This window comes from Pituophis catenifer, unplaced genomic scaffold (assembly GCF_029215685.1).
Source record: "Pituophis catenifer annectens isolate HBS135680 unplaced genomic scaffold, rPitCat1.0.hap2 SCAF_8, whole genome shotgun sequence".
Taxonomy (NCBI): domain Eukaryota; kingdom Metazoa; phylum Chordata; class Lepidosauria; order Squamata; family Colubridae; genus Pituophis; species Pituophis catenifer.
The window spans coordinates 74,881,456-74,900,655 of record NW_027256888.1 but is presented as its reverse complement, the minus strand read 5'-3'; the positions used below and the strand labels follow the sequence as shown (position 1 = coordinate 74,900,655).

Sequence of the window (19,200 nt, the reverse complement as noted above, 5' to 3'; positions counted from 1 at the left end):
ATACTTCCCAGTGGTGAGTCATTGCCATCTTAAATGCTGTTTAATCAAATTCCCTCAATCGGATGGTTAATTTAATTAAGCAATGCACTCTCTGTTCATGAATACTCTATGAACTGTATCTTATTTTTGATTTAATATATTTTTATAACACATTCCTGTGTTAATAATATTTTTGCTTTTTAAATTTATTTCATTTTTGATACCGCCCCCACTTGAACTGAATCTGGATAGCTCAAAGTAAAATGACAACAACAACATGAAACAAGTAAATAAGAGCAAAGAAGGCACGCTTTCTGGGTCTTATAGATCAGGGGTCTTCGCTGGATGAGGAATTCTGGGAGTTGAAGTCCACAATTCTTAAAGTTGCCAAGGTTGGAGACACCTTTTAGAGATGACATTGTTTACTCAAAGAGTCTGGGAATATTCCCCTCTTCTGGCTGGGCATATTTTGAATAAATGTACAGGTAGTCCTCAATTTACAACAGTTCATTTAGTGACCATTCAAAGTTATAACAGTACTGAAAAAAGTGGCTTGTGACCATTTTTCGCTGTTATAATTGTTACAGCATCTCCATGTGATTAAAATTCAGACACATGACAACTGATTCATATTTATGATGGTTGTAGTGTCCCGGCTTTATGTGGTCATCTTTTGCGCCCTTTTGACAGCAAAGTCAATGGGGAAGCCAGATTCACTTAATAATTGTGTTACTAATTTAACAACTGCAATGATTCATTTAACAACTGTGGCTAGAAAGATTGTAAAATGGGGCAAAATTCACTTAACAACTGACTCACTTAGCAACATAAATTTAGGGCTCCATTGTGGTCGTAAGTCGAGGACTATCTGTATCTAAAATAGAAAAGGAGGGGAAAAAACTATTAAATTAGTTTAAATTAAATCATTACGTATAAATTAAAAGACAGGTAGAAGAACACCTCATTCCCTGAATCATGCAAGAAAGGTTTTAGTGAAGAGATCATTATAATATTGATTATATCAAAGTATCACACTACTTTTGTTTTAACTTGTTTGGGCTTAAGAATGCATGTTTATATTACATAGCTGAGTAAACATCTACAGGTGTGTTTGGTTGGGGCTTCCTTTTCCCAGTCGGGAAACCGCAGCATGTTAAAGGTTCTCTAGCTTGAAAAAGAATAGGAGGAACTACTCCTCCCCCCTACTACCTTTCGGCTTCTTCAGAAGAATCATTGCTGTGTATGTGGAAAGGACATGTTAATATTTTTTTAATGGATCAATATAGATTCAGTTCAAAGTGTTAATTGAGGTGTACAGATGTGTTATTGTATCTGATTCATTCATACAACTGCTTTAACGAAACTGCTTCTTTATCCTTGAAGTAAATTAAAAGTTGGTTTTTGGTGGGAATTGTCTATAATGCTTATGAAAATTTACAAAAACATAACCAAGGAAATTGTGAGCACGTTTTCTTAGATATTTGTAGAGGAAGAGGCAGCTGCTGGCTATTATTAGTCATTAGGGAAACTGTTCTGAAAATGATAACATGAACTCTTTTGGATGTATACTGCTTACTTCATGGGGGATTATTTTATAACACATGGAGGAAATTCTACTAAATAACTTTTATGCTGTGGAAAGAATGACCCAGTGAGGATGTTTGGAAATTCATGAAATAAAAAAATATAGGAGTTAGGGAGGGATTATTTTTAAGAATGGTAATGAAGAATCTCCTAGAGGTGAGAGAAAACTTTGGGAATTGGTAGAATTTATAGTGTAACTTTATTGCTATATTTGTGTAGAACCATCATTTAAAACAAAAGTATTTTGAAACTTTTAAGGAATTTTGCAGTGTCCCCGTATAGGATTGCCCTACATTAAAATTCCTTGTTTTAGCTATTAGAGGTGGAAGAATGTTAACAACAGCAATACAGCATTTAGATTCAAATCTTGAAGTCAGTTCCATGTCTGATTTCCTATACCCGTGATGGCGAACCTATGGCATGCGTGCCGGAAGCGGCACTCAGAGCCATCTCTCAGGGCACCTGAGCCATTGTCCATTGCTCTTCTGGGTTCCAGCACGCTGGCCAGCTGGTCTTCACGTGCGAGGGAGTGCAAGCACACTGGCCACCTGGTCTTCTGGCGCGCATGCATGCTCGAAGACCAGCTGTCTGGGGCGCATGCACCTGCTGGAAACCAGAAGATCATCTTCCCGGCGCACGCATACACACTGGGCGGCTGCTCTTCCAGTTTCCAGTGCGCATTCCCGTTTCGGCACTTGGTGCTGAAAAGGTTCGCCAACATTGTCCTATAGTATCATAGGAAAGCAGGAAAGACTTAAGAATGTAGAAAAGAATGAGATTTGTCATTTTCTGAATATTTTGGTCTATAGCTGCTATCATCCTGACCATTAATGACATTGTTTTTCTGACAAGTTTTTCTGGGTGTTTGGTAATTGTCTTCAGCCATCAAGGAAGGACTCCAATTGCATTTCAGTTTAAAATGATAGTGGGGGAGGGTATTCAGAGAATAATAACCCCTTGAAGGTGGTTATGATTTTTGAGATACCACCCTATATGTCACCACACCTTTTCCTTAAGATCTGTGACCTTTTCAGAATATGAGTGTTTGCTGTATGCTGAAATAGTCTTTCTATACCATGGTGAAATATTAATTAGCCAGAGTGCAAATCTAACTGCTTTGTTACAAAAACGTCTAACTGAGAGTCATGAGTTTGTAGTGGGATTAAAATTGAATAAATAAATCTATGAGACAAAGAACTCATAGACTTAATTCGAAATATACTGCTTAGTATACTGTATCAGCTCTGTGCTTTGTTACAGAAATCAATTGGCATGCTTGTTCAGAAAATGTATGAATTAAAGGAAAATATGTTACTATTTTGGGTGGTGATTTTGAATCATTTTTGCTGTGCTGATTCCACATAGCCAGGCTTTCTTATGCCCTTTTTGTATTACTCGCTTTAGGGAAAATTAAATTAAACATGTATGCAGTTTTGTGAATCAAACAATAGTTTCAATTATATTTTCTTTCAACAAATCTGTAGAAGCTTGATTTAGTCAAATATTTTGCTCTGCCTTGTGATAGTTGCTTTCAAAATTACCATATTAGTGAAATTTACACATGATGTTTTAGTAGCTAATTTTTTTCAGTCTGACAAAATAATACATGAATAAGCTATGTATACACCGGCTGTCATTTATTTACACAAACTGATTGTTGCTTGGAGAAATGAATTCAGATGCTTTGTCTAATGATATACCAGTGGTTTCTTCTTGCCGTTTTTTTTGTTATGGATACCTTTTTGTTTATACAGTTTGAAGTTGTAGACAGAGTTCTTAGTTGTTTGAGACCAATATGTACAGACAGTTCTTCACTTATGATTGGTCACTTAGAGACCATTTGAAGTTATGTCCTATCTGAAAAAGGGGACTTATGACCTGGATCTGAAGTTCTGACAGTTCTTCCCTGGTCATATGACTGCACTTTGGGTGCTTGGCAACACAGCCGCATTTACTGCTGTTTGCAGCATCCCACGGTCATGCGACTGCATTTTACAACAGTTTTGCTGAAAACCAGCAATTCCATTTTTCAGCAAAACCATTCCGTAGGGAACAATGGGTTCACTTAATGCTTAACAACTGCGACATTCATTTTACTACTGTGACATTCACTTAATGACCATTGCAAACATTTGTAAAATCGACTGTTATGATTTATGACCGTAATGAACAGGCTCCAATTTATGACCGTAATGGAAAGGCTTCATTATGGTTGTAATTTAAGGACTACCTGTACATGTGTCACCCAAGCTGTTCCTGAGTGATCAGTGTAAAGAGAGGCCGGATAGAGAAGGTGTAGGTGCATTAATAATAATGACATACTGGAAAATCTTTAATAAAAAATATTGTGATATCTAAAAAGTATTGGGAAAGTTTTTCAGCAGTCTTCGATTTACTGTCCCAAAGGTACTTTTACAAAAGGTAACCAGTACTGAAGAAGCTTCTTGGATGAGAAGCAAAATGTCTTCAAAGTTGTAAAGTGTCAGTCTGATAAGATACTCCAGATCAACAAACAGATGCCACTTAGGCCTAAAACTAATTTTATTAGAATGGCTATACAACAGTAATTTGCACATTTCAATGTGCTTTTCCTTGTTCTCCTTTTGTCTTCATGTGAATTAGGGAGGTGCCTGTTTTAAACGTTTTCTAAATATCTTTGTATTGGCGTAACTAAGTTTGTATGATCATTGCCTTGCCCTCTCTCCATCAAGACCATCTTCTGCACTCTCTACACAAAGGCTGCTTTGTCCATGTCAGTGTTTCTGCAGCTTAAGATTTGATGGAGTTGGCCCTTCCCTGTGTCCCCAATTATTGTGGAGTTATACTGGAGATAAAGGGAAAATAACTTATGAGTAAGCTTTTCCTAAATGATGGGACTCTCTTCCCTCAGAGACCCAGTTGCATTTTTTTAGGCTATCTTTTGCTAGGGGGCAGGGACCTTCCTGTTTAGGAAAGCTGCAGCCTACATTTTATTCTGTGATTTCTGTCTACTTTACAGTAACACATTCAATGTGCAGCATTTCTAAACTGCCCCAATTCCAGTTAGTGAGGGCTCAAAAAATAACAAGACAACTCAACAATTAACATTCCTTTTAAAAACTAGAGTGATGCCCCTATTAAATTTGGGTCAAAGACACAGTATAGTAAGACAATTTTGAATAGCTTATGAAAGCCCAAGAGAGTGGGTGAGGCATCTTCTCTCTGGGAAAAGAGAATTCCATACAAGTATTCTGAATTTTTAGTTCTTTTTGTACTTTAAAATGATTTTAAAGTTCTGTTTTCAAGTCCTTGAAAAGAGATATGTATAGACAGACGGGTATACTATAAATTTTTAAGATAAAAAGAAAAACATAGTGTAAGATTTTGAAAAATGCCTTTCTGTTAATATGACTTTTTCCAGTTTTTCAAAAATGTACTCCTGTGAATTAAGGCAGCAAAATTAAAAAAAGAAACTGGGGAGTGACATGAAAAGAAGGAAGGAAGGAAGGAAGGTATAAGTTGAAAGATTTAGAATACATTCACTTATAGAAAACTACATGCTATAGTACATTTTAACGACTGCATTATGTTATAAGATTTTATGAACTGGAACCCATTGCACATAAAGTGGACCTCTGATAACAAAGTTTGAATAAAATAAAACTTAGTATATTAAAGCTCTATAAGTCCTTTCTTTCTGTAAAAGATCTAAGTAGTTATTTCTCTAGAAACTATTCATAGGAATCTATTTTGGAATGCAATATAGATGAGAACACTGGTGGGGTTGTAGGGATCAATAATTTTGGAGATAACTCTTTATAAACTTAAGACTTAAGAAAACTTAAGAAAAATGTCCACATGGCTTGAATTTACTAGCATTCATAAACTACTTCTGTTAAAGCCAGTTTGCAGTAGTAATTGAGGCATCAAGCTAGACACCAGGAGACTGTGAGTTCTAGTTCCACCTTGGGCATGAAGCCAGCTGAATGACCTTGGGCCAGTCACTTTCTCTCAGCTCTAGGAAGGAGGCAGTGACAAACTTCAGAGACTTGTCCATAACCTCTGCATTGTACTCTAAACATACTGTACTGTATGGTAGGATTTAGTTCTGATTCAAAAAAGTGTTTTGAAATATAAGATTACGACTTCTGTCTTGCATTGTTTCTAGGATTGCACGATAGTCGTACCATTTCAGAAGGAGGTGCATCTGCTTTAAAAGGTTGCAGACAGGTGCTTCATTCCCGTTCCAGTCTACTCCAAAGCAACTTTTTGGAATCTTACCTAAAATATTATATAATCTTAATGTGAAGAAAATGTGTTTGAATTTTTTTTAGGCTGCGAAAAATTGATTGTTAAGACATTTTTTTTCTCCAGAACTCCAGGGTTCAAGAGAGTGCAGAGAAACTCTCTGAAGGGACCAAGAGAAAAAGGATATGAAACTCAATGCACTCCACCATCTTCAACTTATTCTTTAGGAGTGTCTGTAACAATTTTATTATGTAGAGATTTTTTTTCCCTTATTTTTTAAAATTCTTGCTAAAGTTGGGTGGAGGAACCTCTTCACAAGAGACTACGGGGGGAAAAAAAGTCCTTTCTACATGGGAGTACAGTATGCCTCCCCCCCTTAGTTCCTTGCAGAGAGTTCCCCCCCCCCATTAATTATATTGAACCCATTTAAGTCCTTGTAGAATCCTAGATTTTTGTGGAATGCAGTTTCAAAATCTCACTGTTGAGGAATTGGTTTTTGAAACTTGTTTCCTATAGTCACTGTCTAACTGGACCGGTTTTAGTTAATAACGTTCCCTGAAACTTCGTTCATTTGGAATGGGAATAAAACATATTGATGCTTTGGCTGTTTCTAAGGCTGTGCAGTGCAAACTATTCTTCAGATTCTCTGGAATGTAGCATCTGTCTGCAACTCAGATGCTTTTTCCCCTCCAAATCACACTTCTACTTGTGCTTGATTATAGAAGAACATATTTGGTTTAAGGAGTTGCAGAGAGGTGCAATGTTTGAATCCCCACATACACTGAAACACTTTTTTGCCTTTAAAGCCGAAGTTCTGCAAAGCACTATTTGTTTCTGTAAAGATATTTAATAAAAAGAATCTCTTAAAAATGTAAGAGCTTTAAATAGCATAGTACTAACATGACGTCTTGAGTCTCAGAATTTGTTATGGAGAAAGCAGTAGCTAGGGAGAGGGTTGCATACTTTGTGTGTACTTGAACCAATATTTTAAGCAGATTAAGGGTGGCTATGTGGTTTCTACATAAAACATGGCATTTTTGTCAAGGTTTTATAGTGAGAAGGATGTATGGGTATGAACATGCCCACATATGCTTAGTGAGGACTTTTGTGGAATAGAAGACTTGCAAGTCTTATTCTCACATTTTGCTTTATCCAGTCAACAACTTTTCTTATATAATTCTGTAAATAATTGGTCTGTTAATCATAAAAAATCTTGAATAAATATGATGTTGGAAATAATCAAACATCAGTACAGTGACATTCTTCAGGATATTACAGTTTACTATCTGGAACAGATTTAAAAGGTTTTAGGATATGTTGCCATCTAATGGCAAAAGAATACTTGCTTGAATTTGTGCTTTGGTAGTTTCAGACTTCGTTTAATAGAAACTTGTTGGTTTCTCAGTGGTGGTGAAAATAGTGATCCAGGTTTTTTAAAATATGCAGTATTGGTTGTTTTAACTGAAAAGCTATGGGAGAACATACAAGCTTGACTTATTCAGGCCTCCGTGCTGCTGGACTACTCTTTTCCTACAAAGTCAGTTCTTAGAAAAGCTACTGTTTATTGCAAAAGTTCTTTAGAAGAATAATTAGGTGTTTTAGCGTATGTGTTAGTGTTAATATAATCTGCATTCTGACACGTGTCACAAAATGACAGCCAGTTTGGTGTACAGTGTTTAAGATGCTGACCAGAAGTTTAGGCTTTCCTTAGTCATGAAAGCCGGCTGGGTGACTTTGGGCCAGTCACTGCCTCTCAGCCCTACCCACCCAACAGGGTTGTTATTGTGGGGAAAATAGGAGGCAGAAGTATTAAGTATGGTTGTTCACAGTCAGCCCAGTCCCAGCTGCCATTGTTATCATCACCTTGCACTTTGAGGCCCCTGCCACCATGTGCTCCATTATCCTGTATGAGCTTTTTTGTTTTCTTCCTCCTCCTGCTGACAAATCATGCCCTTTTGTGAGGAAACCGCGGGAGATCATCTTCTCCAGGTCTTGCAAGGAAACCACCTGTGCAGCCTTGGGAAGAAAGCCTCATGTAGCCAACAGCTGTCTTGCAAAGGACCAGACAGTGCATGCATGCTTGGTCAGTAGTGGGAGCAAGAAGACGATAAAAGTCAGATAGGATGTTGGGGCCTGGAGCGCAAGGAGCCAAAAGGGCATAGATTGGGGTTTGATTGGCAAATTTTATTTATTTATTTATTTATTTATTTATTTATTTATTTATTTATTTATTTATGTAATTTATATGCTGCCCTTCTCCTGTGGGACTCAGGGTGGCTTACAAAAACGACAGAGAATTACATAAACAGTTAAAATCAATTTAAAATTAATTAAAATCAAATTAAAATTATGAAATATTTAGAATCCCCCTACGGATTCAGCCCATATGGTGAAAAAGCCATGTCTTTAATTCACGGTGGAAGGAGAGGAGGTCCGGGGCTATCCTGAGGCCTGTGGGCAGCTCATTCCAGAGGGTCGGCGCTCCAACAGAGAAAGCCCTCCCCCTGGGGGTCACCAGCCGACACTGTCTGGCTGATGGCACCCTGAGGAGGCCCGCTCTGTGAGAGCGCACTGGACGGTGGGAGGAAGGCAGGAGATGATCCTGCAGATACCCCGGGCCTAAGCCATGTATGGCTTTATAGGTTAGCACCAGCACCTTGAAATGAACCCGGAGAGCCACAGGCAGCCAGCGCAGCTCGCGCAGGAGAGGTGTCACACGGGAGTATCGAGAAGCCCCTGTAACAACCCGCGTGGCCGCATTTTGTACTAACTGTAGTCTCCGGGTGCATCTCAAGGGCAGCCCCATGTAGAGGGCATTGCAGTAGTCTAGCCGAGACGTGACAAGGGCATGAGTGACCGTGGCAAGCGCATCCCGGTCTAGGAAAGGGCGCAACTGGCACACAAGACGTACCTGTGTGAAGGCCCCCCTGGTCACGGCCACCAGATGATCTTCTAAGGATAGCCGTGAGTCCAGGCGGACCCCCAGAATGAGGGGGAGTGGCACCCCTGGAATTATAAGTGTGAGTGGACTGCAAAGTGCCCAAATTTTGATCATGTGACAGTGGGGAGACTGTAATGGCCGTAACTTTGGGCACCAAGTTCTTTTGTTCAGAATCACATAACGTCAAACAGGCGCTTAGCCATGAGAAGTTGCTCATCTTATAAGTGATGTGGCACCTCTGGAACTCCATCCATCCATCCCATTTCTACACAGCCTATCTCACCTAAGTGACTATGGATGATTTACAGTTAAGAAAACATTCAGGATATATTCAGAAACGATTTGCTTTTGATGGTGAGAAAACTGGATTAAGTATTTAAAAGATGGTTTACAAGGCAATATTGAACTAGATAAATATTTAAAACTGGTAATTGTATAAAAGCTATATTGTAGAACAAAAATTTGGAACTTAAAGTTGTTGAGTATGCTATATCAGGATTTCATATGAAATTTGTTTTTCTAGTTTGTATTAACTTCAGCTGCATCATAAAATGTTTCTAAAACTCTTTGCCCCGTGTAAACCATTCTGTGAAGCAAAGTTCTGACATTTCATAGGATGTTTGCAGAAGTTTCTATGAAGTTACAGAGTTTACAGTAATAGTTACTTTTTGAATAAAATTTCCTTCTCTGATTATTTTATATGTTGGCTTTCCAAGTTTGGATTCAACAGACTGCTTCAACCTAATTCTTCCTTTCTAAATAAATGAATTTCTGAAATGTGAAAACAATAGGCATTTGTCCTATACTGCATAATTCTTTTTGCAGATTTTCACAGTTTTATTAAATGGAAGTATTCAAGAATATTAGTAATCATTTGAATTATCTTTTAAGAAATAAACTTTAATTTCTTAAGTTAAAAAGATGAATTTATTCATAGCACTGTTGTTCTTGTAGGTGGCTTTTCCACGGTACTCCTTGTGCGTACTCATGGTGGAGTTCGATGTGCATTGAAAAGAATGTATGTAAATAATGTGCCTGACCTCAATATCTGCAAAAGGGAAATAACAATAATGGTAAGTTAATATAAGTTTTGTGTTGTACATACAGTATATATGTGTGGGTGTGTATAGTTTAGAAATGATGCATAAAGTTTGTGATCTAATGTTTGAATTTATTTTCATTGTGCTTAAATATGGTTCTTTGATATGAGGAAACCACTGTGGTTAAATTATGGAAATGTATTGTAAAAATAGTTTATTTGTGGGTTGTAGCATTCCACATTTTATTTCAACAGTTAATTTTGTCTAAGAGGGTTGGACAATTTGCATTTGTAGAGTTGGAGATAGGTACTCTGTGCTTGAATATACTTTTAAAACAACTTTCTGGAGTCAGTTTTGAAATGCTGCACATTCCTAATTATTAGATCACTTTCAGAAAGAATAAAGGAAATACAGTTTAATTTGCATAAGAGCTTCAATATTTATGCGACTTGTTTCCCCTTTAACCTGGCTTTCTATATAAAACCTCAAATTCATGTTTTGTTGAATTGCTAGATCATGTTAGATAAGCTTTAAGTCAGGGGTGCTTAAATCTGGCCTGCAGGGCCAGCCTGGAAATAGCAAAGAACCAGCCTGCGCTGCCTCTGGCAGCCAAAATGGGGTGCAGGGGGGGCTGCATGTAGCACTTTGCTGGCCAAAATGGGGTGCGGGGGGGGTCTCTGGTTTTGGCCAGCAGGGTGCTGCAGGAGGCATCTGTCCCGTCTGCCCATCCCCACCCCCCTCCGGCCGGTCCATGGAGAACTACAATACTGCTCCGGCCCTCGAAGAAATCCAGTTTGACACCCCTGCTTTAAATAATTTAATGATTCTAAACTAATAGATAACACAAAGAGAGTTTCATAGGTTTATTTAGAAGAGATTAAACTATTTCAGATATCACATTGGTGAGATTCTGCATTCAAGATGATAATAGGAAACATACTTATAAAATGTCTAATACATTACAAAATAATTAACTGATGATTAATAGTTTGCATTGAATGATAGTATGTAATAGAATTTTGTTTTTGATCTTAAAAGTTAGCATAATCTTTTTTTCCTTTATACTTAAGAATGTTTCTCTTTTTACAGAAAGAACTGTCTGGGCACAAGAACATTGTAGGGTATTTGGATTGTGCTGTCAATTCTGTTAGTGATAATGTGTGGGAAGTGCTTATCTTAATGGAATATTGTCGTGGTAAGTACATTTTTGTCACCTTAATAATAAAAATAGTTGGCTAGCATGCAGTGTTTTGGATGAAATTACAGCAGCTTTGGAGATAGTTACTGCAAGGTGAAATAGATTATCCACAGCTAACATTACTTGCCTCCATTTTGTTGCTTCTTATTAGAAAGCAAAAGCGGTCCAAAAATGACAATGATCACTCGTATGTTAGGGCTATATGAAATATTCAGAGCACATTTCATATAGAATCAGTGTTTTAGGTTGATCTGCAGAAGATTCTTTCTCCAATGCGGTGCAATTAATTTTGTTATTTGTGCTTGGACTGCAGTTTATTATCCCTAAACTGAGACTTATTTTGATCAGGCTAATTTATCATTTAAAATTAAATAAAAAATGTTTTGATTCAATTAGTTATTGTGAAATGCTTATGTTAATTGTATTCTTAGTATTTATCTCTAATAAATAATAGATGAAATCTAAACTCTTACTTTGAAAAGCAACATTGTGTTAAGTGTTTCGGGGTTTTGAATATTTAATGTTTCCAATCTTACAGAATTGAATCTAATCTGCTATATAGCATTATTTTTTATTCCTTCTTTGTAGCGGGGCAAATAGTGAATCAGATGAACCAGAGATTACAAACGGGCTTTACTGAATCAGAAGTGCTAAGAATTTTTTGTGATGCCTGTGAAGCTGTTGCTAGGTTGCACCAATGCAAAACTCCCATTGTTCATAGAGATTTGAAGGTGAGAAAAATTGTGACCGAAATCCATGCTGTTCCTGTCTATGAATGAATAATTGTATGGCGTAGTTTGTTTATTCATTATCTTTGCCTTAAAACTGTTTATGGCATTATTTAATATGTTTTTTTTTTAGCTTTTACTATCAATATTTTAATTCTTGTATAAAATGGGTGACTATATAAATGTTTCAAACAATCAAAGTCTCAGTATATTTGCTCTCATGCAATTTATCTATTAGGTTGCTTATGTCCATGTCTTCTTCCTAAATTCAAAGAGTTTAGATAGATGGTGCCTTAAAAAACCCTGTTGTTATTACATCAATTTTGGTTGCTTTGATTTGAGAATACGCTCAACTTGCTGGATGAGATCTAAGAAATTATCTGAATAATTAATTCTTTTTCATCTTGGCTTCTTAAGTTGAGCTGGAAGTTCAATTGAATGGAGGTGGAAAATGATGGCCAAATATATTGAAAAAAATTGCTGTCTTGCTAACAGAAAGAATAGTTTGAAATGCTGTTTTGAAATTGGTAGTAATGATATTATTAATTAGGAAAGTCTTGTGGAAATATTATAACCACTATTTAACACTTGTTTCAGGTATATTCTTTTTGTGTAAAATGCTTGAAAATTTTGGGTTTACTCTAATGGATTACTTATGGGATAAGACTTTACTGTTTTTTTAACTGACAGTAAACTTTAATCTCAACCCTGATTTCTTTCTTCAGTAGTTTAATAGATTAGAGGCCAAATTGATAATAAATTGGGTATGATTGTATTTGCGGGGTTACTGTTAAACAATAGTATTCAGAGAAATTGCTGGCTTCTGAAATAGCTATAATTTATATTTTAAGCGTGTCAAGTTCTGGGAATTTGGAGTAATGTATCCTAGTATGCCGATGATAGTTTTGGCTTTCAGCTTGTATCAACTGAGCGAGGATAGATGGTATTGAAGGATTGTCTTATTAAGTAATGGAATAAACTAAAGGCAGTAAGGTAAAGCCATATGTTGACAAGAAGCTGGATAATTTCTGATCTGGGAGATTGATCCTTATTGTGTTCCAGTCCAGATAGTTCTCCCTTTGAAGAAACAGGAATACTGTTTTTTCCAGTTTGTGTCTCTAGAAAATGGTCCAGTATTTTTTAGAGACATAAATGATTCTGGCAACCTAGCACATTTTTAGCAGTCTTGATTTTTCCTGAACAGGATTCTACTAATCACAGAGGAAGCTACTTTTTAATAATATCTACGTTACTTTACCCTATCACAGGACTTGACAATAGACTTAGAATAACTTTGAATGTACACTAATCGGCATACATTAAAATGAAATTTTGTTGCATACAGCGCTGAAAAGGTCATAACCTCTAATACACACTGCATAAACATGACTAAATAAATAAATACAAAATTATGCACATACCCACATATATTATATGACACACAGAAACAACACAGTCTAGTTCAGATGTATGAATGTACATGGCGAGAAAAACGAATCTTGCAAGTTTACCAGATGGATGGCATAAGGAACAAAGCTGTTACAGAATCTGGTAGTCCTGCTAGACTTCCTAGACAATCTAGGAAGTTCTCAGGTGTTTGATATAGAAAAGGCATAATTCCTAATCAGATAACATGGAGGTGGTGGTTTACATAAGTTGTACTCTTAAACACATAAATTGTCCTTAGAAATAGTTAGAAACGCCTACTAGTTTAAAATTAGGGAGTCCTGGTGACACAGTGGTTAAAGCGCAGTATTGCAGCTAACTGCCCATTGCCAGGAGTTTGATCCTGACTGGCTCAAGGTTGACTCAATCTTCCATCCTTCTGAGGTTGGTAATATGAGGACACAGATTGTAACTGACTTAGACAGAATCTTTTTCCCATGACTCTTTATTATAGCATTTATTTGCCACTGAAATTCAAGTGCATTTTAGTCACATGACTCTATAAGCAGGATATACAATCCAATACAGTACAATCTAAATATAAAATATTAGACATATAATCAACCAAATCGGTACATCAATAAATAGTTAAATAATCCAAGGCTAATAGAGTGCCTTCCTTTTGTTCACCAACACATTCTTCATTCTCTTAGTTGTAAAAACTCTGTGAAAAGCAGTTTTAGCCAGTTTTGCTTCCTTTGCTTATCATATTTTATGCCCTTCCATTTCACTTATTAGGCTTCTATAGAAAAGATGAATAGTTCTTGCCAGAGATCTCCAGAAAGCTTCACTTCATGCTTAAAATGTTCATAGAATTATAAAATGTTAAGGTTGGAAGGGACTGTAGAGGTCATCTAATCCAGCAAGAATATATTATAAAACCTAAGGCATCTTTCCCTTTTTTCCCACTGAAATTTACCACTTTCTGGGGCAGCCTATTTCAAAAACTATTATTGTTAGTAAATTCTTCTTTATGTACTGTGGTAGTATCAAGTATCCTCTCCACACACATATGAATTGCATTCAGCGCCAACCCTATCAGATGCTGATGTAACAATGCTTCCTTGTAATTTAAACTCACAATTTAGTCTTCTGTAAACTGGAACAACACTGTGAAATCTACTCAAATTCTATATAACAATCTTGTAAACAGTTTCAGAGTTACTTGGAAAGTCCCACAATCAAAAGTATTAAAGAACATACACAGAAGTACTTGTATATGTACATGTACTTATTACATGTACTTGTAATCTTTGCAAATAATCAATACCATAAACTTTAATCTCAAAATCTCTGCTGATTTGGTTTAGTTTGGCTGGCTCTTCTGCAGTTTTTGAGTTTGAGATCATTTGAAAACAAAAGACTTAAGTTATTTTGATTTGCTAAAATTTTATTTTTTTGGCATTACACTCTGCTCTTAATTCTCTTTTATGTTCTTGAGTAGATCTCAGTGCATTTAAAACATGCAAATGTAGGACATACTATTTGGGCAGCTAAACTTAGATAATAGCATTGGTTGCTATGTCTTTGATAAGAAGTATAAAAGTACTATCTTTAGTACAGTATGTACTATATTTAGTAAGGCAGCGGACAGTGAAGAGTTTATATATAGGGACAGAGATATTAATCTGTGTTCAAACAGATTAATAAATAACAGAAGTAAACCAACTTGTACTTTTTAAAGCACAGCCTCAGGCTGGCTGTGGTTTGTGGAAATTGTTATTCAATATTTATTTTATTTCATAGAATAATACAGTTTGGAATGGATCTTGGAGGTCCTCTAATCGAGTCCTCTCTGCCCACAGCAGGAATCCTTATGTCATCTTGCACTGTCCAACATTGCTTGGAAACCTTCAATAATGGGGCATCCATGACTTCAGAAGACAGACTATTCCACTGGTTAATAGTTCTTGTAGTCAGGACATTCCTAGTTATTTTAAGTTTGTATCTACCACTGTACCTCCCTCCATTTATTTACAAACTTTATAAACTGCTCAAATCAGATTGACTGTGGGTAGCATGCATCTCAGTAGTTCAACAGTACAATAATTTAAATAAATCAGGATAATAATGATATCAGCTGAATCACTGAAGGCTCTGAAGTAGTGCTGAGAAAGGATAGCATTCTAAGGGAATGTAGGGTAGAGGGCAACCATGCTTCCAGGAAGAGCGCATTCAGTAGGGGCTTCTTCTGGAAAGTTCTTCCTCCTGATATAGCCAGCCTTCTTTATTTCTTTTGGGGGCAGAATGTTTGGCAAGCTGATTGCAAGCCTCTTGTTAACTCTTAATTATATGGAGCTTTACTCTTGAGGTGTGAAGTACATTGCACGTCATAATACAGTATATAAATCTTTACTTGGGGGAATTAAAATAAACGTAACATTTAGTTCTTCGTTATAACTCAAAACAGCTAAGTGAAAGTGCTTGAAAATTATTAGAACTATATTCTGTGTTTGCGTGTGAATTTGTTGTAAATTGATTTTTGTTTTCTTTTAGGTTGAAAACCTTTTATTGAATGACAGTGGAAACTATGTGCTTTGTGACTTCGGCAGTGCCACTAATAAATTCCTTAACCCTCAGAAAGATGGAGTCAGTGGAGTTGAAGAAGAAATTAAAAAGTAAGTTGTACATCTTAAGGCAGTAGTTTTCTGCATCCTAACAATAACAAAATACATTTTTAAAATATTTGGAAATTTCAGTGCCTGCTTTAAAGTCACAATGTTTTAAAAAGAAATAATGTGTCCAAAGGCTCGGTTCTTTAATTGGATGAATTTCTACATTTAGAAATCTGTTATAGGTAGTCCTCATTTAATGACCATTCATTCAATGGCCATTTGAAGTTACAGTGGTGCTAAACAAATACAGATAGTCCTCAATTTATGACCACAATTGAACCCAAAATTTATGTTGTTAAGTGAGAATTTGTTAAATGGGTTTTGCCCCATTTTACTACATTTCTTGCCATAGTTATTAAGTGAATCACTGCAGTTGATAAGGTAGTAACATGGTTGTAAAGGGAATCTGGTTTCCCCCTTGACTTTGCTTGTCAGAACATGACCCTGGGATACTGCAACTGTCATAAATATAAACCAATTGCCAAACGTTGAATTTTGATCACATAATCATGGGGATGCTGCAAAGGTTGTAACTGTGAAAATGGTCATAAGTCACTTTTTTCAGTGCCGTTGTACCTTTGAACGGTCAGTAAATGAACTGTTGTAAGTCAAGAACTACCTATAGTTATGTTTTTCAAAGTTATAGCCACTGTAGCACTCAGCTCCTGGTAGTCACATGATCAAAATTCAGGTGCTTAGCTGCCTGTCTGCATTTACAATTCCAGCATGCACTTCAACTCCCCCCCGCCCTCTCTCTGCCATCTCTATCCCTTTGGCCACTCTGCATTCTGTGACATCCCCCTCCCCTACTCCTGCTGCCCCCAGCTGACCTTTGGTATCTTTTTCCTTCTGCTGTTAATGTGGAGTGCCTTTGCTCTTTGCTATTGTGTGCATCCCTAAATTGCAAAAAGCTAAGCAAAACCATCAGTAATCAAGACATTTTATGTGCATATCCAAGTCTGATTTCTTTATCAACCATCCTGAGAAAAATGTGGTATCAAAGAGTGCCATTAAAAAATAATAATAATACCCCACCCTAAAGTACTTTTATTAGTGCAATAGCTGTATAGTTTGGGTTTGTAAAACAGGTCACAGTAGTCATATTTGTGTTTGATTAACTTTTATTCTAAATTATTTGCTTTAAGGTATACCACATTGTCATATAGAGCTCCTGAAATGATCAATCTTTATGGAGGGAAAACAATTACAACCAAGGCAGATATCTGGGTAAGATAAAATGTTTTGTAAGAATTAATAAGAAAGGTGTTGACCAAATCAGTATATCAGAGGAATCCAGAAGTAGCCAGACTCAGGTTTATTGTAATATTTCTTAATTTCTGTGAGTCTGCTGCGTAAGTGTCTGAATCCAACTCTATACAATTTATAAAAATTTGTAAAAATGAAATGGATGACATTTTTATTTGTACAATTTATCTATCTATACAATTTATAAAAATGAAATGAGTGACATTTTTAATCTGCCAAATTCAGTGTAGAACATAATTTAAAAAGAATCATGTTTATTTTGGGTTTTTTTTGTTCTAGTGACTAAATTTATAGAAACAATTGATTGGATTTAATCCATTACATTTTGAAACTATTTACCACAAAAGCACTTTTACTAGGACAACTACATTTTGAAGATGTGGAGGTGAAATAAACAACCATCGGAATAAATTGACATAATGCCACAAGCAACAAAAAAATCAAGAAAAATATTTGTTAAATGTGTTAAATGTGACAGAATTATAGTTTAGGAAAAGTTGCTGCTAAATAGTACTAAATGATCTAAGTAACACAACATGTTTTAACAGATTTATTATATCTACCGTGTTTCTCAAAAGACGACCTATCTTGAAAAGAAGCCCTATTACGTTTTTGAGTGCATGCGATCAAATTAAGCTCCACCTACAAAATTAGCCCTAACTAAGACCCTGCCCACCCCAGGGCACATGGTGTGAGGCGAGGCACACAGGTAAAAAATAAGCTAGGGTGGGGATGGGAGGGTGGACCTACCCTATTTACCAGGCCTCACACACCGCGACACCTGCCTTGCCTTCTTCTGCGGCTGCTTGCCGCCACTCGCACGCATCGTCCTGGCCTCCGTTTTGCCTTCAGATGTCTGCCAACATCTGTTATCTGCAGCCGATAACAGAGCTCTGGATCGGTCTGGAGTTCTATTATCGGCTATAGATGCCTTCCGGCAGGCTGAAAGCAAAATGGAGCCTGGGGCAATGCGTGCGAGTGGTGGCAAGCGGCCACAGAAGAATTGGGCCGGCAGCGGGCTCCTGCTGGGCAGGGCTGCCGGTGCACCTCCGCGAGGTGAGTCAATAATTAGAACACTCCAAAAAGAAGGCCTAGCCATTTTTTCTGGGGTCAGAAGAAAATAAGACCCAGCCTTCTTTTTGGAGAAACACGGTAGCAATTGTTCAAACAATATGAAATTGTGATAACAAAACTTATTACAACTTTTGAAATAGTCTGCTGTTTTTATAGTTCAGTTACTACTATAATGATGTGCTTTTTTAAACAGGCCCTTGGCTGCTTGCTGTATAAACTTTGCTTTTTCACACTTCCCTTTGGTGAGAGTCAGGTTGCTATTTGTGATGGAAGCTTTACCATCCCAGACAATTCGCGTTATTCTCACAGTATGCATTGTTTGATAAGTAAGTAACTGGTACATTTTACCAACTAAACTTTCTATGTGAAACTAAATTGCTACATGTAGGCATAACCAAAACTGATTTCTTTGGTTATTGCATATTTCATTACGCAGACTTCCAATGTAGCCAAAGAAATAATGTACATTGTAATATTATAAAATATTGGAGTAAATATTATTTATGAATTGGAATAATATTTTGGAAAATGAGTTTTATGTATATTTTACGAGTTTTTTTCATAAAAAATACATAATCTTTTTTTGATTACAATAGATACACAATTTTTTTTAAAAAAATCAAGACTTGCTCTTTCCCTCTCTTTATTATTAACTACTTTATATTTATATAAAAACATTTTTATATAAAAATAAACATTCCAATGTTCTGGGACGCAATTCAGGTATATATTGGAATATTCATTTAAATACAGATTAGCATCACTGTATATATCAGGAGTGTTAAACTGGCGGCCCACGGCCCGGATGCATCATGCACAGGCCACGCCCACCCCAGCTCTGCAAAGGGGAAAAACGTCACAATATGTCACAAGATGGCAATGTTACGTGATACTGTGAATTTGACACCTGTGGTATAGATAATCCTTTTAGATTGTTTGTTTCCCTCCAAAAAGCTTTGAAGGGTGAAAAATTTCCGTAAAACTGCTTTTATTTATTCCCTTGGTTTCTGAGAAAAAAGCAAAATATAAAAAATATTCCTAGGCAAGAAACTCAGTGTTTTCCATACAAAACAACCCTGTTGCTACTTTATGGTCTTTATAT

At 36.5% G+C, this 19,200-nt stretch overlaps 1 protein-coding gene across 2 annotated transcripts in view; it reads left to right on the top strand.

Annotated features, from left to right (window-relative positions):
* The window catches only part of BMP2K (BMP2 inducible kinase), a 53,835-nt gene that overhangs the window by 8,940 nt on the left and 25,695 nt on the right, over positions 1-19,200 (top strand). For both annotated transcript variants that reach the window (XM_070948414.1, XM_070948413.1), the window contains exons 2-7: positions 9,686-9,804; positions 10,861-10,966; positions 11,558-11,700; positions 15,640-15,761; positions 16,904-16,985; positions 18,292-18,424. In XM_070948414.1, coding sequence (XP_070804515.1) covers positions 9,686-9,804; positions 10,861-10,966; positions 11,558-11,700; positions 15,640-15,761; positions 16,904-16,985; positions 18,292-18,424 — 705 coding nt within the window. The remainder of the gene's footprint in view (positions 1-9,685; positions 9,805-10,860; positions 10,967-11,557; positions 11,701-15,639; positions 15,762-16,903; positions 16,986-18,291; positions 18,425-19,200) is intronic.